This window comes from Cherax quadricarinatus, chromosome 8 (genome assembly GCF_038502225.1).
Source record: "Cherax quadricarinatus isolate ZL_2023a chromosome 8, ASM3850222v1, whole genome shotgun sequence".
Lineage (NCBI taxonomy): Eukaryota > Metazoa > Arthropoda > Malacostraca > Decapoda > Parastacidae > Cherax > Cherax quadricarinatus.
In genome coordinates, this window is record NC_091299.1 from 16625283 (window position 1) to 16652775 (window position 27493).

General features: G+C 39.1%; 1 protein-coding gene across 3 annotated transcripts in view; it reads right to left on the bottom strand.

The window, feature by feature from the left end:
* Window positions 1-2070: 2070 nt before the first annotated feature.
* Window positions 2071-27493, bottom strand: part of LOC128685388 (short/branched chain specific acyl-CoA dehydrogenase, mitochondrial) — a 43825-nt gene continuing 18402 nt past the window's right edge. For 2 of the 3 annotated variants that reach the window (XM_053771913.2, XM_053771911.2), the window contains exons 4-9: window positions 26456-26662; window positions 23715-23885; window positions 22003-22128; window positions 9376-9558; window positions 7243-7378; window positions 2071-4982 (exon numbers count right to left, since the gene is read on the bottom strand). In XM_053771913.2, coding sequence (XP_053627888.1) covers window positions 4804-4982; window positions 7243-7378; window positions 9376-9558; window positions 22003-22128; window positions 23715-23885; window positions 26456-26662 — 1002 coding nt within the window. In that variant the 3' untranslated portion in view covers window positions 2071-4803. Of the gene's footprint in view, window positions 4983-5475; window positions 5876-7242; window positions 7379-9375; window positions 9559-22002; window positions 22129-23714; window positions 23886-26455; window positions 26663-27493 lie in introns of those variants that run through there. The other variant, XM_053771912.2, reaches the window with a different exon arrangement.

The following is a 27493-nucleotide window of genomic DNA, read 5'->3' on the forward strand; positions in this document are numbered from 1 at the left end:
GAAGGTATGTAAAGGTAGAAAGTTGAAAGTGAACGCTAAGTTGATGAGGGTATCAAATAATGTAGATAAAGAAAAATTGGATATCACATTGGAGAGAGGGAGTATGGAAGAAGTGAATGTTTTCGGATATTTGGGAGTTGACTGGTCAATGGATGGGTTATGAAGGATGAGGTTAACCATAGAATTGATGACGGAAAAAAGGTGAGTGGTGCACTGAGGTATCTGGAGACAAAGAACATTATCCATGGAGGCAAAGAAGGGAATGTATGAGAGTATAGTGGTACCAACACTTATATGGGTGTGAAGCATGGGTTGTAAATGCTGTAACGAGGAGTGGCTGGAGGCAGTGGACATGTGTCTAAGGGCAATGTGTGTTGTAAATATTATACAGAGATTTCATAGTGTGGAAATTAGGAGGCGTAGAGTTACTAAAAGTATTAGTCAGAGGGCTGAAGAGGGGCTGTTGAGGTGGTTTGGTCATTTAGAGAGAATAGAACAAAGTAGAATGACTTGGAGAGCGTATAAATCTATTGGGGTAGAAGGCTGAGTAGGGGTCATCCCCAAAAAGGTTGGAGGGAGGGGGTAAAGGAAGTTTTGTGGGCAAAGGTCTTGGAATTGCAGCAAGTGTACATGAGTGTGTTAGATAGGAGTGAATGGAGACGAATGGTTTTTAGGACCTGATGAGCTGTTGGAGTGTGATTAGGGTAATATTTTGTGAAGGGATTCAGGGAAACCAGTTAGCTGGACTTGAGTCCGGGAAATGGGAAGTACAATGCCTGCACTTTCAAGGAGAGGTTTAGGATATTGGCAGTTTGGAGGGATGTCTAAACTATCATATCTGAGCACCTCTGCAAAGACAGTGATTATGTATGAATGATGGTGAAAGCGTTGAATGATGATGAAAGTTTTTTCTTTCTTTTTGGGTCACCATGCCTCGGTGGTAAACTGCTGTGTTAAAAAAAAAAAAAAAAACTAGGAATAAGGTTATTTATATTTACATGTGTGTTCACTATCAACTGACACTAAGAAAAAATAAGACTATTTCTCTAGTGGGTTCTCAAAATTAAATTTCCATCACAAAAAAAAAAACATGAAAATTGTTTCATTGTTCAATGGCATAACCAGTACTCACCTACTGGGATTGCAGGGAACAGGTCTTAACTCCTGGCCATGCATCCCAAGTTGCTGGTTGCCAAATTAATTCTCTCTCCTACCCCTGTGGGCCCTATTGTAACTATTCTTGAAACTATGCATAGAGTCTGCCTCCATCACGTCCTCAGTGAGGTCATTCCACTTCCTGACCACCGTGAGATTGAAGAAATACTTCATGACATCCCTGTGACTCATCTGTTTTTAGCCTCCAACTGAGCTCCAAAGTATCTGTTTCCCACTTCTCCAACAGCCTGTCCCTGTCTGTCCTATTAATTCCTCCGAGTATTTTGTATGCTGTTAAGTCTCCCCTGGTCCATCTGTTCTCCAGGGTCTTTAGAATTAAATTATTTTAGCCTTTCCTTGTAACAGCTCATATCCATTAGCTCTGGAACTAGTCTCACTACATACTTCTGTACCTTCTCCAGTTTCTCAACATGCTTTGTCAGGTGTGGGCCCCATACTAGTGCTGCAAATTCCAAGATCGTCCTATGTTGTATAAAGCAGCTGGAATCACTCTTTGCTGAGATTCCTGAAGGCCATTCTCAGATCTGCCAGGTAAGCACTGGCTATAGAGGTTAATTGGTTGATGTGAACCTCTGGTGATATGGCAGGCACTATGCTTACTCCCATGTCCTCTCTAAATGAGAATGGTAGCCTCTGTCCCCCTGAGTCTATACCCTGTGTGTGGTCTTCTAGCTCCTTCCCCAATCTTCATTACACTGCATATGCTGGAGTGGAACTCAAGTAACCACTTATCTGATCAACCCTGGAGATAGTCCAGATTCTTTTGAAACCTTTCCCTGTCCTCATCTGTTTGTATCATCAGTGAATAGATATCCCTCTGACTCGATTCCAATAAAAATAAAATCAAGGATTAATTTAAACTGTAAAATAACTATAGGAAAATGAGAAAATGTCAATGCACAATACCAGTATAATGTATATCATACTTCTATACAATAAACAAAATTTCTGACAATTTAAAGCAAAACTAAAATTATGGTTACTAATAAATCAATTATTTACAAGACATAATACACAATTCAATTAATTTCTGTAATACAAATAGTAGCATTTATGAAGGGGTTCAGGGAAACCGGCAGGCTGGACTTGAGTCCTGGAGATGAGAAGTACAGTGCCTGCACTCTGAAGGAGGGGTGTTAATGTTGCAGTTTAAAAACTGTAGTGTAAAGCACCCTTCTGGGTGCTGGAGTGAATGATGGTGAAAGTTTTTCTTTTTCAGGCCACCCTGCCTTGGTGGGAATCGGCCAGTGTGATAATAAATAAATAAATAAAAAAAAAAAAAAATACAGACATTATATTTCAGATGTCAACCAAATAAAGGTTATAGAAAGTCCCTAATAAATACCTTTTATACTGGTGTAGAAAAACATGTAAGCAAACACTAGGGCATATTTATTAGAAAATGTTTCGGTCCTGGGACTTGATCACTTCTAACATACAGAGGTTAAAAAGAAAGTATATATAGGCAGAGAGTGAGGTGTGAGTGACGTATGGTGACCTGAAGAATGACATATTGGGATGAAAACAGGTAGACAATGAGATCATGAGGCTCCTGTGTCATTGGGTAGGTGGTTGCAATGCACCGCCTACATATACTGTCTTTTTAACCTCTCTATGTTAGAAGTGATCAAGGTCCCAGGACCAAAACATTTTCTAATAAATATATCCTAGTATTTGCTTATGTGTCTTTCTAAACCAACTTGGTGTTTATTACCAAAAGTTTATACCAACTTTTACAAAACATGGTCCCAGCGATGAAAGGTGCCTTGAAGCTGGTGACAGCTCTTGAATCCAAGGAACTGGAGCTACCATCCCCTTCCTTGGATCAAACACAGGTCTACTGGCTCATACTTGGCAGGTCCTTTCCAAATCCAACTCTTCTCACCAACATATTTGTCTAAACTATTCCTGAAGCTTCCCAAGGACTTACCTTCAATAACTCATTTTAGAAAGGTCTGATTCAAATCCAACCCCTTCTCACTTATATATTTGTCTAACCTATTTAAGCCACCCAAGGCTGTAGCTCCAATGACTGTGGCAGATTGTTTCACTCATCAGGCAGATCTATTGCTTAGCCAGTACTCTCCTACACTCTGAAGAGGACATTAGAGCACTCCAGGAAGATTTGAGTAGACTGATGCAGTGGTCGGAGAGGTGGCAGATGCAGTTTAATATAGACAAATGCAAAGTTCTAAATGTTGGACAGGACAATAACCATGCCACATATAAACTAAATAATGTAGATCTTAATATTACGGATTGCGAAAAAGATTTAGGAGTTCTGATTAGCAGTAATCTGAAACCAAGACAACAGTGCATAAGTGTTCGCAATAAAGCTAATAGAATCCTTGGCTTCATATCAAGAAGCATAAATAATAGGAGTCCTCAGGTTGTTCTTCAACTCTATACATCCTTGGTTAGGCCTCATTTAGATTATGCTGCACAGTTTTGGCCACCGTATTACAGAATGGATATAAATGCTCTGGAAAATGTACAAAGGAGGATGACAAAGTTGATCCCATGTATCAGAAACCTTCCCTATGAGGATAGACTAAGGGCCCTGAATCTACACTCTCTAGAAAGACGTAGAATTAGGGGGGATATGATTGAGGTGTATAAATGGAAGACAGGAATAAATAAAGGGGATGTAAATAGTGTGCTGAAAATATCTAGCCTAGACAGGACTCGCAGCAATGGTTTTAAGTTAGAAAAATTCAGATTCAGGAAGGATATAGGAAAGTACTGGTTTGGTAATAGAGTTGTGGATGAGTGGAACAAACTCCCAAGTACAGTCATAGAGGCCAGAACATTGTGTAGCTTTAAAAATAGGTTGGATAAATACATGAGTGGGTGTGGGTGGGTGTGAGTTGGACCTGATTAGCTTGTGCTACCAGGACGGTTGCCGTGTTCCTCCCTTAAGTCAACTTGGAAACTTGGACCTGCCTCGCATGGGCCAGTAGGCCTGCTGCAGTGTTCCTTCGTTCTTATGTTCTTACCAAATCAAAATTTATCCAATTATATGTTATTTTGATTTTTCTATTAACTGGAAATCCTTAGTATTCCATTTATATTGCATTTATAAGTCTTCCACTTGTATACTTCAATCATGTCTCCTCTCACTCTACAACTTTCAAGAAAGTGCAGATTCAAGGTTTTCAATCTATTTTCATATGAAAGATTACTTATGCCAACCTGATTACCTTCCAGTTCCCAGGAACTGTCTGACTCTTACAGGTCTAGCACATGGTTCCTCAATTTTGAAAATATGTGTAGCAATCAGTTTTTTTTAATTATTTACATGGCAAATACTGTTAATTTCACATTATGGTTGTGTGAATCTATGATTCACACAACCTAAAATAAATTCCTACAAAATACAAATATAATTCATATATATTACACTATACAAACTACTTTACAGTCTATCATACATGATCTTTTTAAAGATTTAGCTGTAAGCAATTCAAAGAATGAGACTCTAAAGCCACAGCAATTCTTCTAGTGAATATTTGGAATGAATTTCCTGAAAAAAAATTTTTTGGGTAGAATATTATGCAGACCATTTGTTTCTATCTAAACAGAACAAATTACACACAGTTTCTTTCATTCTAGGTGCAACCAAATGATCTATGAAATATAATCCTTTTCCAAAAGCTTTGCAATAGTGTTAAGCTGTATGTGAGATGTCCCTTCATAAATTGTACCAATCTTGCAGTCACGGTAAAATTTTTCGACTGGATAATCTTTTGTGAAGCCGACACCACCCATTAACTCAATACATTTTGAGGTGACCCGTGTTGCCACTTCTGTAGAAAAAAAAAAATTGTAGTGATAAGCCTAGAACTGTCCAAACCCTTAAACTGTCCAAACATAAATCTATATTTTTCACTGTCAGAGCTCTGAATATTTTTGAAAAAAAAAAGAAGAAAAAAAAAAAAATTAACCATTAAACTGTCCAAATGTAGATCTACGTTCACTTGTGTAGCACTCCGAATGTAGATCTATGTTCTATTTTACATGCTTTCTTATGCAAAAAAAATGTAGATCTACGTTTGGAGCGCTATACAAGTGAACGTAGATCTATGTTGGAGACTTAGTGCTTACTGAGCTCACGAAGAATGTAAACAAACAAGGTGGGGCGCGGTGACCGTATTAGAAAGTCAGGTGGGGGGAGCCGTATAGCGAGTTTTGGTCATAATTTGAAATGACCATATTAGCGGAACGCCGTAAAGTGAAACGCCGTAAAGCGGGGCCCTGCTGTATATGTATATTATACAGATAAATTAAAATTTAAATAAACATTTAAAATAACATTTATTTACCTTCATTGAAGAGACTTGCTGGCACTAGTGTTAGCACAGAACAAAAGAGTGAGCCTGTCTTTCATAGGCTTGTGTTCTGGCAGTGCCTTTTCCTCCTGAGTAATGTAGGTCCTCTTTGGCATTTTCTTCCAAAACAGGCCTGTTTCATCACAATTGAACACTGTTGGGGTTTAAATTTTTCAGTCTCTATCTACCCCTCAAATTCACTCATGAAGTTTTCAGCAGCACATTTGTCTGAACTTGCTGCTTCCCCCAAGCCTTACCACACTATGTATGCCACTACGCTTCTTAAATCTGTCAAACCAGCCTCTACTGGCCTTAAATTCACTAGCATCAGCACTGGTTCCAGGCATTTTCTTTATCAGTTCGCCATGCATCTGTAAGGGGCGATTCCTCGATTAGCAACGAAATCGTTTACCGACAGGGTCTTAGGCCCCTATCTCCATTGTTAAGTGAGGAGAGGCTGTATGTATGATAACCATACTTATGTGTACCTGTGAGACAGAGACAGAGATAGACAAAGACAGAGAGATAGACAGAGATAGAGATAGCCAAAGTCAATCAGCCAGCCAGCCAGCCACCTACCTAGCCAGCCGGCCTGCCGAGTACGTATTACACATTCCAGAATCGTTTCTCTTTACTTAGGGCATAGTTATAGGGCATTCTGGCAGGATGATGCCAGAAATGGGTTATTATCGTTTTTTTTTATATTTCCTCAACCACTTGTGGACACATCCATCTCAAAGCCACTAAACTCAGGGTCATAATTACTTTCCTCTTAAAAGGGAAGTGTTAATACAACATGGCATCAGTGAAGCCCTGGTGTCTGTTATGCCACTTGCTCTAGCTGGCACACAATTGAACTGGTGCTCCCACAAGGCACTAAGTGGTCCCAGATTTTTTAATACTGCACCCACCAAGTATTAAGACCCATTCTATACTGACCAGGCATCTTAGGTCAATCATGCCAAATTTGAAGACAGGAAAAATAAAACGTTGATTTACATTTGAAATGCTAGCAGTAACAACATAAATCCACTTTTGGACAGTTTAAGGGGTAACTGTGACAAACATGTAATTAGATAACAAAAAAAGAAAAAGGCCTTCAATGTCTCAAGAGAAAAAAGAAGTGTACTCTTAAGTTAATATAAAAGAAATGGATTTTATGTAAAAAAACAAAAAATGTAAAAAATAAACATATTTGACATTAAGCATAATCTATTATAATAAATTATGAAAAGAGCTGGTAAGTGCCGAAAATTAACATAGAGCTGAGAGGCACTCATTTTTCCCTCTGGATCTTGGTTAATTCAGTATTTTAGCCCATCCTGAAAACCAAAGATCAGTGAAGTTAAACAAGATGTGAATTAGTTAGGGTACTAGGAAGCAGTCACCTAAAATAAAGAAAAAATAGAAGGATGTCCCAACAAATCCATTTGTAATATTTCACATGCACTAACAAACAATGGCAATTATTCAAAATGTAAACTGCATAAGAAAAAATGTAATCTAATTGACTACAAAAACATTATTTTCTAAGACATTCTTCTTCTTTCAACGTACCAGCCGTATCCCACGGAGGTGGGGTGGCCCAAAAGGAAAAACGAAAGTTTCTCCTTTTACATTTAGTAATATATACAGGAGAAGGGGTTACTAGCCCCTTGCTCCCGGCATTTTAGTCGCCACGCATGGCTTATGGAGGAAGGATTCTGTTCCACTTCCCCATGGAATTTCTAAGACATACCTGAACTATATAGTTTAGCCATGGCTGCCTGCTTTATAAAGGGATGACCAGCCTCCTTCAGTCTAGCAGAATTGTACACCAGTAACCGAGCAGCTTCAATTTCTGTTGCTAAATAAGCAACAGTATGCTGCATAGCCTGTAAAAGGTTTACTTATCTTAAAACTTTCTCAACAAAAATTTATAAAACATCTCAAGTAACAAATAAAGTAGCTTATCTCCAAGACAATTATCTAAATTTTACATATGCTGACATCTTGTTTAATATCTTTATTATGAACCCCCATATCCATCCTGTGAGCAGTAGGCAAAAGATCGGTGCAAACTGGAGGCATAACACCCACAAGTAGTGACAGAAACACTGATTGCTCTCAAGTCCTTTGTTGGTACAAGTACAGTGGACCCCCGGTTAACGATATTTTTTCACTCCATAAGTATGTTCAGGTGCCAGTACTGACCGAATTTATTCCCATAAGGAATATTGTAAAGTAGATTAGTCCATTTCAGACCCCCAAACATACACGTACAAACGCACTTACATAAATACACTTACATAATTGGTCGCATTCGGAGGTAATCGTTATGCGGGGGTCCACTGTATACCCATAGATGGGCTTTTTCAAATACATAACAGATATGAACTTGATCAGTCATCCTGGTGAGTAAGACACTAACTGCAGGGTACTCTTTATTGGTATGTTTCACTACAAATTGGCTTTATCAAGTTCTTCTTTCAACAAACTGGCTGTATCCCACCAAGGCAAGGGTGGCCTAAAAGAAAAAACAGAAGTTTCTCTTTTTAACCCTTTGAGGGTCTGTCCCATAGTTCTATGGCTTTGAAGCCAGGGTCCAAGCCATAGTTCTACAGCTTGAACTCAGCTCACTCAGATAAGCTGTGAGCAGTAATTTGGGCCTAGATATGAATGAATACATCTATGTGGTAAGTATGCACCACATAAAACAAATCTTGCAGCACGCAGTGCATTAGAAAAAAAACTGCAACCGTATTTTTTTTATCAAAACAGCAACTTTGCAGTGTTTTTTCGTATGTTTTTTTACAGTTGTATTTGCACTTTCTTGGTCTCATTTGACAAAATGGAAGATATATTCCAGACATTGAGATGATTTTGATTGGTTATAGTATTGAAAATGGCTTGAAACTGAGGTCAAAGTAGCAGAAATGTTTGATTTTTGCTGATGTGATTGATTTCATCTACCAAATGATGATCACAGTAGCAACCCCTATAGTGCACAATGTTTATGAACAAAGTAAGTATAATGTGGGCTGGTACACTGCCTGCAATATCTCTCTTAAACCTAAACCTTGACATGTTTGACTTATACACCTGACTCTTGCACCATAGATTACTATTCAAGGTTTTAGTATTTCATTTTTTTTATGTACAGTACTGAAAAAGTACTCACAAGTGAAATGTATTAATAAATGACATCACTTCGGTTAATGTATTAATCAACACTTGTCAAAGAATTAAGGCACATAATGAGTCCAGGAACTGAAACCCAGCATTTGTGTTTGCTAAGTTACTATGGAAATTTGTAAAATTTACTGAATTCAGAAAAACAGTATTGAGTTTACACATTCATGAATTCGGTCACTAAACATTATAATGCAGTTTCGTGGATATAAAATTTGGTAACTTCATGAGTGTGATCTGAAACACCTGGGGTGTTCAAAATAAGTAATACTGTATTCACAAGGGAATATTTAGTGTGAGTGGAAAAAAGGAGACTGGAAAACTTGAAATGGTTGGATAGTACGAAAGATTTCAGGATTCTTTAAAGGTTAGGTTAAATTTCCAGAAGGGAAAACTGAGGACACATTTTATTACCAAAAACAGAAAGCCAATTCCCACATCATTAATAAAATTTGCTTGTTAACCTGTGTGAATCTAACAATTGTAACTGTCATCTAATACTAATGCTACAAGTATTACCATATTGTATATTAGCAAGAGAAAATGTTATGATAAGATGCTAAAAGGTTACTATAAGGCAGGATAGGACATCTATAAAATTGGGAACATACTACTAGAATACTACCATCTGGGATCTCTACTATAACACTCAGAATTTTTGTTCTACATATTACATCAGATTAAGCACAATGTACAATACCTGAAAATCAAAAAGCCTCTTCCCAAACTGCTTTCGTTGGAGAATGTAAGGTACAGTAGAATCGAGGCAACCTTGTGCAAGTCCTACCATCTGAGCACCAATACCAATTCGGCCCTCATTGAGCATCTCAATGGCGTATTTGTAGCCTTGCCCTAATTGTCCAAGAATATTCTCTTCCGGAACCTGTGAATTCAAAGGTGTAACAAGTGTTAACTTGATGTGCAATGAATATTCTCCATACTGGGTAATAATGTTGAATCTTTAAGTGAAAAGAAAAGCATATAATAAAGTTTAGTTCTGAAGAACAAAACTGCAAATCCCATGACTAGAAAAATACGCAAATAACCCGAACATTGGAGAGAAGCAGCTTATGACGACATTTCAGTCTGTCTTGAACTATTTAGAAAGTCACGCTAACATGAAAGATAGAGGGAGCCAGTATAGGCGGGCAGACAGGGACAGGACCAAGAAAGGTAGGAAAAAGTCGTAGTGATAGAGATAAGGCTGATAGTGAAAGCAGTAGCAGTAGTAGTGGTAGAATAAAGTAGGGAGAGTGGTTTATGTGGGACAAGATATAGAAATGAGAAGTGAAGGGTGAAGGAAGACAAAAGTAAAGGCAGTGGCAAAAGTAGTAGGAGTGGGGTCAGTCAAAGAAGAAACAGGAGCATTGCAGGAGAGCTAAGGGCCCACAAGACGTAGGAACAAAAACATGGAGATGGGAGGGAAACTGAAGGGCAGGACAACCTTAGGCAGAAGAAAGAAAAAACAAAGAAAGAAAAAGGAAAAATAGGAAAGGAGAAGAAGCAGAAAGAGGAGAAGAAAGGATCAGGTTTAGTCAAATGTGTTCTGACGTTCAGAGCATCTGACAATGTAATGAGAAAGGAGAAAGGAAAGCATCTACAGAGATAAAGGCAAGAGTAAGATTCATACAAGGAAAGATGTGAATAAGGGATGATTCAACAAGACAGCGACTGTGAAAGTCAGAAGTAGGGTAGACAGTTTTAGCAGAGGACCAGACTGTGATCTCTAACATGACAGAAAAGAGCATTATTGGTGTCAGTACGTAACTTTTTTTATTTTATTATCACACTGGCCGATTCCCACCAAGGCAGGGTGGCCCGAAAAAGAAAAACTTTCACCATCATTCACTCCATCACTGTCTTGCCAGAAGGGTGCTTTACACTACAGTTTTTAAACTGCAACATTAACACCCCTCCTTGTAACTTGTCATCCTGAATCAGTTAGGAGGTAAGCACAAAGACAAGATTATGGTCTTTGGAAAGTATAAGGAAAAAATAGGTCAGAAGGAACTTTTCTACTTCCTGATTCACAAGATTACTTGTTATATACACTGTATACAATGAATATACAAGAGGATGGACAAGGGGCTCAAACAGCAGTCCATAAATTGACAGTCCAACACTGCCATTTTGGCCACTGGGCTTCTAACAGAGAGGAATTGGAAGTACAGCGAACCCTTGGTTATCAGCCGTAATCCGTTCCAAAAGGTCAGCCTAAAACCGAAATAATATTTCTCATGAGAATTTATGTAAATACAGTGGACCCTCAACCAGCAATATTAATCCGTTCCTGAGAGCTCATCGTTAATCGAAATAATCGTTAGTCAAGTTAATTTTCCCCATAAGAAATAATGGAAATCAAATTAATCCGTGCAAGACACCCCAAAGTATTGAAAAAAAATTTTTTTACCACATGAAATATTAATTTTAATACACACAAACTGAAGAAGACATGCACAGTTACATGACACTTACCTTTATTGAAGATCTAGTGATGATTGATGGGATGGGAGGAGGGGAGCCCGTTGAGCTTGTTAGTGTTTAGAAGGGGAATCCCCTTCTATTAGCACTTGAGGTAGCAAGTCTTTTTCTGGGGTTACTTCCCTTGTTCTTTTAATGCCACTAGGACCAGCTTCAGAGTCACTGGACTTCTGTCGCACAACGTATCTGTCCATAGAGGCCTGTACCTCTCGTTCCTTTATCCTAAAGTGTTTCACAACATTGTCAGTGTAATAGTCACCAGCACAGCTTGCAATAGCTGTGTGAGGGTGATTTTCATCAAAAAAGGTTTGCACTTTAAGCCACATTGCACACATTTCCTTAATCTTTGAAGTAGGCAACTTCTTCAATTTCTCTCTCCCCTCCTCCGAAGCAGTTTCCTCAGGTGTGGCCTCTTACTGTTGAAGATGATCTAGCAGCTCATCAGTGGTTTGTTCTTCATTGTCCTCCTCCACCAACTCTTCCACATCCTCCCCACTAACCTCACCAATATGAGCACTAGTTCCTGGCATTTTTTCCTGTTCACCTGGGTGTTAGTCAACTGTTGTGGGTCGCATCCTGGGGGACAAGATTAAGGACCCCCAATGGAAATAAGTTAGACAGTCCTCGATGATGCACTGACTTTCTTGGGTTATCCTGGGTGGCTAACCCCCGGGGTTAATGGTTTCTCGGTAATTGTTTCACGTTAAGCCACACCAACAACACTCTCTCCACATCTTTGAGTAATACAGCTGATGGTGGTGCAGCCACAACAGCTGACTGTGGTGCAGCAGCAGCTGCACCTTTGGCAAGAACAGCTTCCTTGATTGCCGTTTTCTTACCCACAATAGTAGCGATGGTTGACTGGGGTTTATTATACAACCTGACCAGCTCAGAGACACACACTCCACTTTCATACTTAGCAATGATCTCTTTCTTCATCTCCATAGTAATTCTCACCCTTTTTGCTGTAAGGTTGGCACTAGAAGCTTTCTTGGGGCCCATGGTGACTTATTTTGCAGGTGCAATCACTACAAAGGCTGTGATAATATGAAATGTTCCAGCTGTTGTATGTTTGGAAGCGACCGCGGTGGCTGGCTGGCTTGTAAACACTGGCACCCAAGGGACAAGCGAAGTGCGCTCAGGCCAAAGTGGACGCGTCTCGTATGGACCGAATAGCGCTGGTCGGGTTTTTAAGTGCTAGTTGAGGCAAAATTTTTGCGTTAAAATGTATCGCTAGTCAGATTTATCGTTAATCGATGCCATCGCTGGTTAAGGGTCCACTGTACAATTAATCCATTCCAGACACCCAAAAACATTAACAAAAAATATATTTTTTTAAAGATTCATTATAGCTTTACATACACAAAACAATGAGAACTAAATAAAATAAATAAATGAACATTCAAATCACTATTACATACCTTTATTGAAGACTCTGGTTGGCTTATGGAAGACGGAGAAGGAAAGAGGGAGGACTGATTATTGTTTGGAAGGGGAATCCCCCTCCATAAGGACTTCAGGTATCAAAGCCCTCTCTGGGGTTACTTCCCTTCCTGCCTGCTACACTCCCTGCCTGCCTGCTACACTCCCTGCTACACCCTGCCTCCCTGCTACACTCCTTACTACATCCTGCCTCCCTGCTACACTCCCTGCCTTCCTCCTACACTCCCTGCTTGCCTGCTACACTCCCTGCTACACCCTGCCTCCCTACTACACTCCCTGCTTGCCTGCTACACTCCCTGCTACACCCTGCCTCCCTACTACACTCCCTGCTTGCCTGCTACATTCCCTGCCTTCCTCCTACACTCCCTGCCTGCCTGCTACACTCCTTGCCTTCCTCCTACACTCCCTGCTACACTCTGCCTCCCTACTACACTCCCTGCTTGCCTGCTACATTCCCTGCCTTCCTCCTACACTCCCTACTACATTCCCTGCCTGCCTGCTACACTCCCTGCTACACCCTGCTACACTCCCTGCCTTCCTCCTACACTCCCTACTACACTCCCTGCCTGCCTGCTACACTCCCTGCTATGCCCTGCCTCCCTACTACACTCCCTGCTTGCCTGCTACATTCCCTGCCTTCCTCCTACACTCCCTACTACATTCCCTGCCTGCCTGCTACACTCCCTGCTACACCCTGCCTCCCTGCCTTCCTCCTACACTCCCTGCCTCCCTACTACACTCCCTGCCTTCCTCCTACACTCCCTGATACACCCTGCCTCCCTACTACACTCCCTGCTTGCCTGCTACATTCCCTGCCTTCCTCCTACACTCCCTGCTACACCCTGCCTACCTACTACACTCCCTGCCTGCCTGCTACACTCCCTCCCTCCATGCTACACTCCCTGCCTCCCTGCTACACTCCCTGCCTGCTACACTCCCTCCCTCCATATTATAGTGAAATGTTTGGACGAATGAGCAGAAGCTTCCTCACTTACCCAGAGGCAAAGCGAGACTGACACGTGAGCGGCTGGTGGCAGCAGGTTGAAATGTCCCATATGGCAAATAAGTGAAATAACGGCAGATAACCGGAAGCCAAAAACCTGGCCGATAACCGAGTTGGCTGATAAGTGGAACGGCCGATAACCAATGGTCCATTGTAATACAGTATTAGAAGCCCAATGACTGAGACAGCAGAGCGAGCACTGGACTGTCAATTTATGGACCAAGGTTCAAGTCTCTCATCCATCTTTCTGTTTATTCATTGATAGTTGTTTATTACAACTTAATGTGAGTTCACTGTATACAATATTTAAAATTTGCATCTCTTTTTTTAATTCATGTTCTCCCTAACAAAAAAAAAAAAAAAAAAGCTAGTGTACTCAGCTCACACACTGAGGTCCGGGGTTCGAATCTCCTCCAGTAAGGTTGGAAAACATTAGGGAGTATTTCCATAAGACACCTGCTGTCCCTGTTCACTCATCAGTAAAATGGGTACCTGGGTGTTAGTGAACTGGTGTGGGTCACATCCTGGGACAAAACTGACCTAATTTGCCTGAAATGCTCATCATAACAAGTGGCTTTCTATATAGTAGTACGTCATTGATGTTAGCTAGGCCTGTATACCTTGTACATGTACTTTTAGTAAATAAAAATATATTATTATATTATTGTAATACCTAACTCAAGAAAGGATTAAGGAGTTCTTACTTGATAATAAAAAATCTAATATATCTTTAAGGTATTTTAAGTATGGGTACACAAGTACAGTATGCATGAATACATGTACAGCATAAGTGGATTTTTCCTCAGAAAGTTTCTGAAAATAAAGCATAATAGTAACTTGTCAAGACAAATACTACACATGTATAGCAATTCCCAACTTTAAAATTTCTTCGAAAGCCTTTGATGAATAAGACGCATGTACAACACCTGGAGAATTTTATTCTTAAGACATTTCACCAATCAGTGGCTTTATCAATTCAATACAGAGGTTATTTGAAGGAGCTGAAACTGGAGACAGTAAAAGAAAAAATTATCAGGCCCTTCATAAAGCCACAAGTTGGTGAACCATCTTCAGGATGAACAAAACCAGGTGTTGCATGTGTACCCTATTTATCAGCTTGTTGGTATTGTATATTAGTGCTTTGATCAAAAACCTTCCTGAACTTCTTAATGGTTGCAAACCCCAAAATTAATTGACCCGTGTATTGCAGTTTAAAAAAAAAAATTATATTTTACAATGGTACAGAATATTTTTCTAAAGGTAATAACCCCAAAAGTGCAAAAATTTGAAATACCAACTTATGGATGCAGACATAAAATTGGTGGCTGGGGAGTACCTTATGCAATTGTAATTTTACTCCCTGAGGCCTATTTTAGTGCTCTCACTCACCCATTTCCTGGCTATGTTGTTTGTCTGTCTTCCATACTATACTGAGTGCAGTAACTGCCCATAGAGAGACCAGAAGTTAGTAATTTGGCCAATTTTACACAAAATTCAACAAATTCCAATTTCAAAACAGTCTAAAAGAAATGCTGTAGGCATGCCAGCTAGTAAAACAACCTTTCCTCTGTTCATTAATCATGTCCCCAGGCCTCTCCTATATAAACTTGGCCTGTATTTTGAATCCATCATCACACAAAACTTTCCTATTTTTTGACTAATAAAATATAGCGAAGACTGCTTGGTCATGATTTAACCCTTAAACGTTCCAAATGTATATATACGTTCACCTGCGCAGCGCTCCGAATATTTTGGGAGAAAAAAAATTTTTTTATAGGAAAAAAAAAGCATGTGGTACCCAGGTGTCCCCAATTTGTTTCATATGGCTCACACTGAGAGCGCACACCCATTCTCTCATGTCTAGGCGACTCAGACATATCGTGCCAATGTTGAATGAATGACAAATGAAATGTATATATACGTTTGGGGTGCTACGTGAAAGAACGTATATATACGTTTGGACCATTTAAGGGTTAAATCATCCGAATACGTGAAGCAGACCTAATAAAAACCCAGAAAACAGACATGGGAGAAGGTGGACAGCCCTACTTTTCCTTAGGAAAATTACCAAAAATAAAGTATTTCCACCACTATGAAGTCAATTTCAAATCATTTCCATAAAAGTCACCCTAGGAAACATCTCAAAGTCACTATTTTAACTCAAGCACAAAGTCCAAGGTTAGCTGTTCCCATCATTCAATACATAGGGCAGGATTTTTTTATTGTGTATGCACACCATACAGATCACATCTAAGCCAAATTTTACCACTCTCAGCATATTTGAGGGCGCTATGATAAAGATGTAAGTAGATCCACATAGGAGCCATGGTCTCAGTAACACAGATCTACATGAGACAATGAAAGGGTGAAGCTAAATGTTATAGAGAGTTTTAGAACATGTCTTTCCATACAATTAATGAAACTTTCTTGGAAGAAAAAACTCTGAATTATAGTCCTGCTATTGTACATTAATGGCAAATATAGTATCCAAGAAACAAACTACAGCATAGTCAAAAGTATATATAAAAAGACTGTACAAAAATGGTCAGCTTGTTGCACATGAAGGAAGGTGTGGTGGAGAGCTGGGTTTTACTGTCAGAAACAGAATAAAATTCTTTGCCTCATCTGAGAGATCAGCTTTTGGAGGCTGTTGCTGAGGTAATACTGCTTGCAGCAGACTTTACTGTAGTTTCTGGTCTCAACTCTACAGTTGCCTTGCTGTTGAGTCTTACTGTAAATACAGAAAGTCTTAACTACTTTTTTCATATAGATAAACAGCTGAATTGTATAGGCTAGGATGTGTTATCTTACCTTGGCTCATTTAAAATCCTAGCCCTGTCTAAGGTGTAATGTCACCAGCTCTCTTTTCCCAGGATACAATTCACAACAGTCAGCTAACACTCAGGTATTTATTTATTGCTAGATGAAATGGGACAACAGGTTTAAGGGAACATACTTACCATCTCCACCCACCCCAGGATCAAACTGTGGTTTTCTTGGCTGTAAAGCATCTTACTGTAACTACAAGTTTAAACTCTGGGCTACCTTGGCTGTAGAGAGATTAACCTACAAATTTTTCCTTTTGAAGGTTTTACTGATTAAAAGTGTTATGAAGTACTGCAACACGCTGTTGACCGCCATACCAAAGAACTCGTGAAGAGTTCCAAATGTGTTTAAAAATGGTTTAAAACTTTAAACGTAATCCTCGGATGCTTTAGGGCTTTCGTTCTTCCCATCCTATCCTCCAACACGGTCATCTGTTCTCCATATTGCATCAAATTTTCATTGGAAAGAGTTCCCCATGAGATAATAATAATTCTTCCACATCAGTCTCAGCAGCATTTCCAATTCCAACATCCCTGGCCCATGAAATCCCAGGTGTATGTCTTGGACTTACGTTGAATCTATAGCAAGCACTGGCAAATTTGTGAAAGTGTTTTTTTCCACACACCATTCAATATGGCCACCACAATTGAGTCCAGGAGATAGGAAGTACAGTGTCTACACTCTGAAGGAGGGGTGTTAATGTTGCAGTTTTTTAACTGTAGTGTAAGCATGCCTCTGGCAAGACAGTGATGGAGTGAATGATGGTGAAAGCTTTCCTTTTTCGGGCCACCCTGCCTTGGTGGGAAATGGCCAATGCGTTAATAATAAAGGGGCTTTCTGCATGTATACTCAAATGTTATTCACCTTTATACAAACATTGTATCATGCTGAAATTATTATTATTATTATTATTATTTTAATGAACAGAAGAAGTGCTTTACTGACTGTAGTAGGTTGGTAGACAGCAACCACCCAGGGAGGTACTACTGTCCTGCCAAGTGAATGTAAAACAAAAGCCTGCAATTGTTTTACATGATGGTAGGATTGCTGGTGTCTTTCGTCTGTCTCATAAATATGCAAGATTACAGGTATGTCTTGCTACTTCTACTTACACTTAGGTCACACTACACATACATGTACACGTTTATTTATACACACTCATCTGAGTTTTTTTTTTATTTTATCTTAATAGTTCTTGGTCTTATTACTTTTCCTTTTATATCCATGGGGAAGTGGAATAAGAATCTTTCCTCCGTAAGCCATGCGTGTTGTAAAAGTCAACTAAAATGCCAGGAACAATGGGCTAGTAATCCCTTTTCCTGTAAAGGTTACTAAAAAGAATAAGAAGAAGAAAATTGTCAAAGAGGGAGGTCTGAATGTGCGCGGATGTTGTGCAAATGATAAGACAGAGATGATTGTGGATGTTATGAATGAGAAGAAGCTGGATGTCCTGGCTTTAAGTGAAACAAAGCTGAAGGGGGTGGGAGAGTTTCAGTGGAGAGGAATAAATGGGATTAGGTCAGGGGTTTCAAATAGAGTTAGAGCAAAAGAAGGAGTAGCAATAATGTTGAAGGATAAGATATGGCAGGAAAAGAGGGACTATAAATGTATTAATTCAAGGATTATGTGGAGTAAAATAAAGGCTGGGTGTGAAAATTGGGTTATAGTAAGTGTATATGCACCTGGAGAAGAGAGAAGTGTAGAGGAGAGAGAGAGAGATTTTGGGAAATGTTGAGTGAATGCGTGGGGAGTTTTGAACCAAGTGTGAGAGTACTTGTGGTTGGGGATTTCAATGCTAAAATGGGTAAAAATGTTGTGGAGGGAGTAGTAGGTAAATTTGGGGTGCCAGGGGTAAATGTAAATGGGGAGCCTTTAATTGAGCTGTGTGTAGAAAGAGATTTGGTAATAAGTAATACATATTTTATGAAAAAGAGGATAAATAAATATACAAGGTATGATGTAGCACATAATGAAAGTAGTTTGTTAGATTATGTATTGGTGGATAAAAGGTTAATGGGTAGGCTCCAGGATGTACATGTTTATAGAAGGGCAAATGATATATCGGATCATTATTTAGTTGTAGCTACAGTTAGTGTAAGAGGTAGATGGGACAAGAAGAAGGTGGCAACAACAAGTAGGAGGGAAGTGAAAGTGTATAAACTAAGGGAGGAGGAAGTTCGGGTGAGATATAAGCGACTATTGGCAAAAAGGTGGGCTAATGCAAAGATGAGTAGTGGGGGGGTTGAAGAGGGCTGGATGAGTTTTAAAAATGCAGTGTATTAGAATGTGGGGCAGAAGTTTGTGGTTATAGGAGGGTGGGGGCAGGAGGAAAGAGGAGTGATTGGTGGAATGATGAAGTAAAGGGTGTGATAGAAGACAAAAAGTTAGCTTATGAGAGGTTTTTTACAAAGCAGAAGTGTTATAAGAAGAGCAGAGTATATGGAGAGTAAAAGAAAGGTGAAGAGAGTGGTGAGAGAGTGCAAAAGGAGAGCAGATGATAGAGTGGGAGAGGCACTGTCAAGAAATTTTAATGAAAATAAGAAAAATTTTTGGAGTTAAACAAGTTAAGAAAGCCTAGGGAATGCATGGATTTGTCAGTTAAAAACAGAGTAGGGGAGTTAGTAGATGGAGAGAGGGAGGTATTTGGTAGATGGCGAGAATATTTTGAGGAACTTTTAAATGTTGAGGAAGAAAGGGAGGTGGTAATTTCATGCACTGGCCAGGGAGGTATACCAGCTTTTAGGAGTGAAGAAGAGCAGAATGTAAGTGTGGGGGAGGTACGTGAGGCATTACGTAGAATGAAAGGGGGTAAAGCAGCTGGAACTGATGGGAACATGACAGAAATGTTAAAAGCAGGGGGGGATATAGTGTTGGAGTGGTTGGTACTTTTGTTTAATAAATGTATGAAAGAGGGGAAGGTACCTAGGGATTGGCGGAGAGCATGTATAGTCCCTTTATATAAAGGGAAGGGGGACAAAAGAGATTGTAAAAATTATAGAGGAATAAGTTTATTGAGTATACCAGGAAAAGTGTACGGTAATGTTATTATTGAAAGAATTAGAGGTAAGACAGAATGTAGGATTGCGGATGAGCAAGGAGGTTTCAGAGTGGGTAGGGGATGTGTAGATCAAGTGTTTACATTGAAGCATATATGTGAACAGTATTTAGATAAAGGTAGGGAAGTTTTTATTGCATTTATGGATTTAGAAAAGGCATATGATAGAGTGGATAGGGGAGCAATGTGGCAGATGTTGCAAGAATATGGAATAGGTGGTAAGTTACTAAATGCTGTAAAGAGTTTTTATGAGGATAGTGAGGCTCAGGTTAGGGTGTGTAGAAGAGAGGGAGACTACTTCCCGGTAAAAGTAGGTCTTAGACAGGGATGTGTAATGTCACCATGGTTGTTTAATATATTTATAGATGGGGTTGTAAAAGAAGTAAATGCTAGGGTGTTTGGGAGAGGGGTGGGATTAAATTATGGGGAATCAAATACAAAATGGGAATTGACACAGTTACTTTTTGCTGGTGATACTGTGCTTATGGAAGATTCTAAAGAAAAATTGCAAAGGTTAATGGATGAGTTTGGGAGTGTGTGTAAAGGTAGAAAGTTGAAAGTGAACATAGAAAAGAGTAAGGTGATGAGGGTATCAAATGATTTAGATAAGGAAAAATTGGATATCAAGTTGGGGAGGAGGAGTATGGAAGAAGTGAATGTTTTCAGATACTTGGGAGTTGACGTGTCGGCGGATGGATTTATGAAGGATGAGGTTAATCATATAGGTAGTAGGTTGGTAGACAGCAACCGCCCAGGGAGGTACTACCGTCCTGCCAAGTGAGTGTAAAACGAAAGCCTGTAATTGTTTTACATGATGGTAGGATTGCTGGTGTCCTTTTTTCTGTCTCATGAACATGCAAGATTTCAGGTACGTCTTGCTACTTCTACTTACACTTAGGTCACACTACACATACATGTACAAGCACATATATACACACCCCTCTGGGTTTTCTTCTATTTTCTTTCTAGTTCTTATTCTTGTTTATTTCCTCTTATCTCCATGGGGAAGTGGAACAGAATTCTTCCTCCGTAAGCCATGCGTGTTGTAAGAGGCAACTAAAATGCCGGGAGCAAGGGGCTAGTAACCTCTTCTCCTGTATATATTACTAAATGTAAAAGGAGAAACTTTCGTTTTTCCTTTTGGGCCACCCCGCCTCGGTGGGATACGGCCGGTGTGTTGAAAGAAAGAAGAAGAGGTTAATCATAGAATTGATGAAGGAAAAAAGGTGAGTGGTGCATTGAGGTATATGTGGAGTCAAAAAATGTTATGTATGGAGGTAAAGAAGGGAATGTATGAAAGTATAGTAGTACCAACACTCTTATATGGGTGTGAAGTTTGGGTTGTGAATGCAGCAGCGAGGAGGAGGTTGGAGGCAGTGGAGATGTCCTGTCTAAGGGCAATGTGTGGTGTAAATATTATGCAGAAAATTCGGAGTGTGGAAATTAGGAGAAGGTGTGGAGTTAATAAAAGTATTAGTCAGAGGGCTGAAGAGGGGTTGTTGAGGTGGTTTGGTCATTTAGAGAGAATGGATCAAAGTAGAATGACATGGAGAGCATTTAAATCTGTAGAAGGAAGGCGGGGTAGGGGTCGTCCTCGAAAAGGTTGGAAGGAAGGGGTAAGGGAGGTTTTGTGGGCGAGGGGCTTGGACTTCCAGCAGGCGTGCATGAGCGTGTTCAATAGGAGTGAATGGAGCCGAATGGTATTTGGGACCTGACAATCTGTTGGAGTGTGAGGAGGGTAATATTTAGTGAAGGGATTCAGGGAAACCGGTTATTTTTATATAGCCGGACTTGAGTCCTGGAAATGGGAAGAACAATGCCTGCACTCTAAAGGAGGGGTTTGGGGATATTAGCAGTTTGGAGGGATATGTTGTGTGTCTTTATAAGTATATGCTTCTAAACTGTTGTGTTCTGAGCACCTCTGCAAAAACAGTGATTATGTGTGAGTGAGGTGAAAGTGTTGAATGATGATGAAAGTATTTTCTTTTTGGGGATTTTCTTTCTCTTTGGGTCACCCTGCCTCGGTGGGAGACGGCCGACTTGTTGAAAAAAAAAAAAATGTCTACAGTGTTTATTTTGTGTAAAATTGGCCAAACTGCCAACTATTGTGCACATTATAGTGTAGTTCTGATAGTTGAATGGGTGGTTTCTTGTGCTCAATTGATAGAACATAAGGCATACAAGCAAAACAGCTAAGAATCTGTTCAAAGCAAGCAAAGGAATTGGCTTAAAATAGGACTCAATATGGGGGGATATCACCAATGTGTAAACTGTACCCAGACTTCTAACTTTGCGCCTGCATAATTTTGTAAGCTTTTCATCAAATTTCGTATTTTTGGAGTCATTACCTTCAGAATAAGATTCTCTACTATTTAAGAAGAAAAAATATATATATATTTTTAAAAATGTAGACACAGAGAGAAATTTTAATTCTGTATGTCTGGACAGTGAAAGGGTGTTCAATAAAAATCAAATCTCGTCCTCAAGAATAAAAATACACAGAGTACTGCATTACTTACCCTGACATTGTCAAAGTGTACACTGCAGGTGTTAGAGGCTCGGAGGCCTAACTTGTCCTCTTTCTTGCCAATACTCAGACCTGGTGTGCCAGCATCAACAATGAAGCAAGTAATGCCTTTGTAGCCCTACAAAGAAATACTGATAAAAACTGACTATGTATAAATGAAAGATATACAGCACATAATTTATTAAAAATATACAAAATACTGTGTATATAATATATTGGACTGATGGTTTTCCTAGTTTAAGTGAATTTAATATATGTAATATGCTTTGGTCTAGTGATATTTAACTCTAAGATAATTATACTCCATACTAGGAGTAATTCAGTATTTTTATGAGGGTAACTGTATCAATCCTAGGTAGTAGGTTGGTAGACAGCAACCGCCCAGGGTGGTACTACCGTCCTGCCAAGTGAGTGTAAAACGAAAGCCTGTAATTGTTTTACATGATGGTAGGATTGCTGGTGTCTTTTGTCTGTCTCATAAATATGCAAGATTACAGGTAAGTCTTGCTACTTCTACTTACACTTAGGTCACACTACACATACATGTACAAGCATATATATACACACCCCTCTGGGTTTTCTTCTATTTTCTTTCTAATTCTTGTTCTTGTTTATTTCCTCTTATCTCCATGGGGAAGTGGAACAGAATTCTTCCTCTGTAAGCCATGCGTGTCGTAAGAGGCGACTAAAATGCCGGGAGCAAGGGGCTAGTAACCCCTTCTCCTGTATATATTACTAAATTTAAAAGGAGAAACTTCAGTTTTTTCTTTTGGGCCACCCCACCTCAGTGGGATACTGCTGGTACGTTGAAAGAAGAAAGAACTGTATCAATACGTGTATTATGTTTACAGAGGGGCAATTACTTTTGTTAGCTAGCTCAAGGAGATAATAGTGCTAAATGGGTTAAATACTATTGTTATAGTCTTATCTTAAAGATATTTTCTGTTTAATAATATAATCAAGATCATGATCCTGATGAATGCAGAGAGATGAATCGAGAGAGATGGTCTAATATGTGCAACTAATTTCATAAAAGCACTTATGAATATATTTTGAAAGTTTTAATGGATCTACTGTAGATAATTCTAGAACAAACAAACATGAACAAACAAGGTATGATAAAGCTCATGGAGCGGGAAGAGTAACTTAGTAGCAGCTAGTGAAGAGGCGGGGTCAGGAGCTGTGACTCGACCCCTGCAACCACAACTAGGTGAGTACACACACACACACACACACACATATATATATATCTGGAGCAGGAAGAGTGACCTAGTAGCCTGCAACCACAACTAGGTGAGTACAGAGAGTAAATATGGTATATGAACTTCTTAAAATTACCCTGCAGGGAACAATGTTGTCAAGTACATAAAGTCTTGTCTTCATTAGATTTCCTACATATTGTTTTTCTTTGAAAATAAAATGAATGAAGAAATAGCTTAAAAATTCTGAAATAAAATCTTTATGTCCACACAGTTAAATGTGGATAAAACCATCATAATACACCAGAATACTGTAAGGAAAAGCAAATTTATAAAAATATTCACCAAGTGAGAACCCAATCACAAACTGTAATAAGTGAAACAGTACTGATAATCTTAATAACCCCATACCTACTTTACATTCCTCCAAACCTTCTGAACGTGAAAAAATATTAAATGCACAGAAAAGGACATAGACAAGTAGAAACCTTATTTTGTAACTCACAGCAGAAGGATTCGCATTTGCCATGACCAAGAAAACACCAGAATGGGGAGCCGATGATATCCACATCTTGGAACCATTAATAACAAAGTGGCTGCCATCTTTCACAGCAGTTGTTTTCATTGAAAAGGCATCAGAACCGGCTTCTGCTTCTGACAGACAAAAACTTCCTGTCTAAGGAAAAAAATTAAAGTTTAACAGAAATTCAATTAATGATACTGCAAAGCAATTCATGCTTTGTGTACAAAACAAACATCCTTTCATCACAGTTTCTCTTGTGGGATTAACAAAAAAAAAAATTGATTGACAAAGTTCCAATGGGATAATTTGAGAAATATTCATTCTTAAACTAGATCCTGCTTAAACTCTTAAATTTTTTTTTTAACACACTGGCCATCTCCCACTGATGCAGGGTGACCTGAAAAAGAAACACTTTCACCATCATTCACACTATCACTGTCTTGCCAGAGGTGTACAGATATGACAGTTTAGATGTAACTCTAAACAGCAAATATCCCAAACTCCTTCCTTAGAAAGCAGACATTGTACTTTCACATTCAGTACTCTAAGTCCGGCTAACTGGTCTCCCCAAATCTCTTCACAAAATATTACCCTATTCACACTCCAATAGCTCATCAAATCCCAAAAACCATTTGTCTCCATTCACTCCTATCTAACACACTCACACATGCCTGCTGCATGTCCAAGCTCTAAATGTGTCAATTTTTTTATTTTAAATATATAATAAGCACAGGTATTTGAAAGACTAGTATAGCAAAATGTGTAACTTGCCCAGGGAATAAGGGTTGATGAGGGAGGGGAGGCAGCAAGAAGGCAAGAGAGAAAGGAAGAGATATGAAGAAAGAGGGGGAGGGTGAGTGTGCACGTGTTTTGTTTGTTTGTGTGTGTGTGTGTTCGCGTGTCTGTTTGTGTGTGTGTAGTCACCCATTTATGGTTGTAGGGTCAATTCTTAGATTATGGCCCTGTCTCTTAACCTTTTCACTGTTGGTGCCGTAATATTATGGCTTGCAAGCCAGTGTTGGTGCCATAGTATTACGCCAAAATTCTAGCAGATTCCAATCTAGCAGGAGAAAACTGGTAGACCTACATGTGAGAATGGGTCTGCGTCATCAGTGTGTGCAGTATAAAAAAATCCTACAGCATACAGTGCATAATGAGAAAAAAAATCTGACTGTGTTTTTGGTTTAAAACGTCGACTCTGATGTGTATTTTCATATGATATTTATGGTTGTATTCTTGGTCTTATTTGACAGAATGGAAAATATATTACAGAAATAGAATTGATTTTGATTGGTTTCACAATGAAAAGTACCATGAAATTGAGCTCAAAGAAGTAGAAATGTTAGATTTTTGCCGATGTTCAAGAATAAACAAATGACATCACCGTCCAATACATGTCCAACTGGCCAGTCTAATACAGTCATGAATGGGTTGACATTATTTGTACAATTATTACAATAATGCAGTAGTGCACATAACAGTAAATCTATTTTTTGTGAGAATAAAAATTCAAAATGGAAAGCAAGAGTAATACAAGAGGGGCCTGGAGATGTGACTAGTGAACAAAGGAAATGTTATTTTAGTGCCAGGAATGTCTGCACTGTTTATTCTGGACTGTATTTCGAAAGTGGCATTTTTTGAAATTTGTGTGAAATTGGCCAAATTGCCCAGTTTCTGATCACTTTATTGGGTAGTTGAAATTGGTATATGGGCGATTTCTTGCACTCACTCAATAGAACAAATAGAGTTCTAGTCAAATAGGTATGAGTTTAGTCAACTGGAACAATGGAATTGGCCAAAAATAGGGCCCAAAGTGGGCGAAATCACCAATGTGTATGTATCGCTGAGACCACTAACTTAGCGAGGGCTTAATTCTGTAAATTTTCCATCAAATTTTGTACTTTTGATGCCATTACTATCGCAAAAAGATTCTCTATCATTTCATAGGAAATTTTTTTTTTTTTTTTTAAATTCTTCGACACTGAGAGCAAGTTTGTGAGCAGGGGTCTCGACACTGAAAGGGTTAATTTACTATTTTTCAGATTCACTCCCTCTTAGCCTCATGGGCTCTATTGTTCTTGCTCTTAAAACTATGTATGGAGTCTGCCTCCACCACTTCCTCATCAAAATCATTCCACTTCCTGACCACCCTGAGACTGAAGAAATACTTTCTTACATCCCTGTGACTCATCCATGTCCTTAACTTCCAGTTGTGTTCCCCCAAGTACCTGTTTCCTTCCCTCTCAGACAGTCTGTCCTTGTCTACCTATCAATTTTTGTGAGCATTTTTTATGTTATTATCATGTCCCCCTCTGGTTCTTCTGTCCTCCAATGTCTTTAGATTTAATTCCTTTAGCATCTCCTCATAGTGCATATCCCCTTAGCTCTGGAACTAGTCTCACTGCATACTCCTGCTCTTTCTCCAATTTCTTAAACTGCTTTCTTAGGTGCAGGATCCATACTGGTACTGAGCATCCCAAGATAGGCCTGATACATGTTGTAAAGGCACTTGGAATGACACTTCGTTGAGATTCCTGAATTCCACTCTCAAATATGCCAGTCATGTGTGTTCATGTTTTGTGTGTGCACATCTGTTTTTTTGCATGGGTTCTTTTTTTTTCTAGTCTATCCTTGTCTAGGACAGACCAAAATGTCATTTAAGGTTTCCTCTCTAAAGTCATGAAATGATAAATCTATTTTTAAAGATATTCTAAATGACTTACATATTCAGCAGCAAGCTTAGGCAGGTACTTGTCCTTTTGCTCATCTGTGCCCAAGTTACGGAAGAGTGTGTTTATCAGGGTATTTTGGATATCGCACGTAACACTTACTGAAGCATCTACTTTAGCCAACTCCTCAATAACCAAATTGGCAACAAAAAAAGTAGATCCACATCCACCATATTCTGTTTCTACTTCTATAGCCATGAACTGTAAAAAAAGGAAAAAGATAATAAGTCATACAGTAAGGGAATTAATAATTAGGTATGTCTGTGGAAGGGGTGCCTTTAAGTGGGTGAAAGAACACTTCTTTTCTTCCTCTATGGCTTTCATTTATAACCTGGGAAAGCTTCATATGACTGGCTTCAAATTTTCTATGCTGGTGTAATAAATATTAAATAAATTTAAACTGACCAGTGCTATATATAATAGAATTTTGTTAAAAAATTATGCTAATTTAAGTTAGGTCAGATGAAGGTTTTTAAGTAAGATTTGGCCCCAAAATAACACATTTTATACATAATTGTCAATGTAAAAAATTGGAGTTGTCAACACTGGTTTGATGACTGATCCATTCGCACTGCCAAAAATTTTTTGGGCGCTGGCTAGTGAAAAAGCTATGGCAAATCAATTTTTAGATGAAAAATACTGTAATATACCTCATTTTCATCCCCTGTGTTGTAACTATGGAAAGGTAAGAGGTTACAAGTGCAACTAATGTGTTCTTTTACCTAACAAATTGTCGGTAAATAACAAAAAGGCACAATACCGTGACTGGAACGATACACAAATAACCTGCACATAAAAGAGAGAAGCTTACGACGACGTTTCGGTCCGACTTGGACCGTTGACAAAGTCACACTAACAGAGGTGGAGCAGGACGGCTATATATAGGCAGGAAGAAGTGGAGGTAGTAGTAGTAGTAGTAGTACAAGAATTGTATATAATACCGACAAGATGAAATTAAGACACATGCACAACACCCGGGCATCACCATCGTAGACGTTTCGCCGTCCAGCCAGCCACTGGATGGCGAAACGT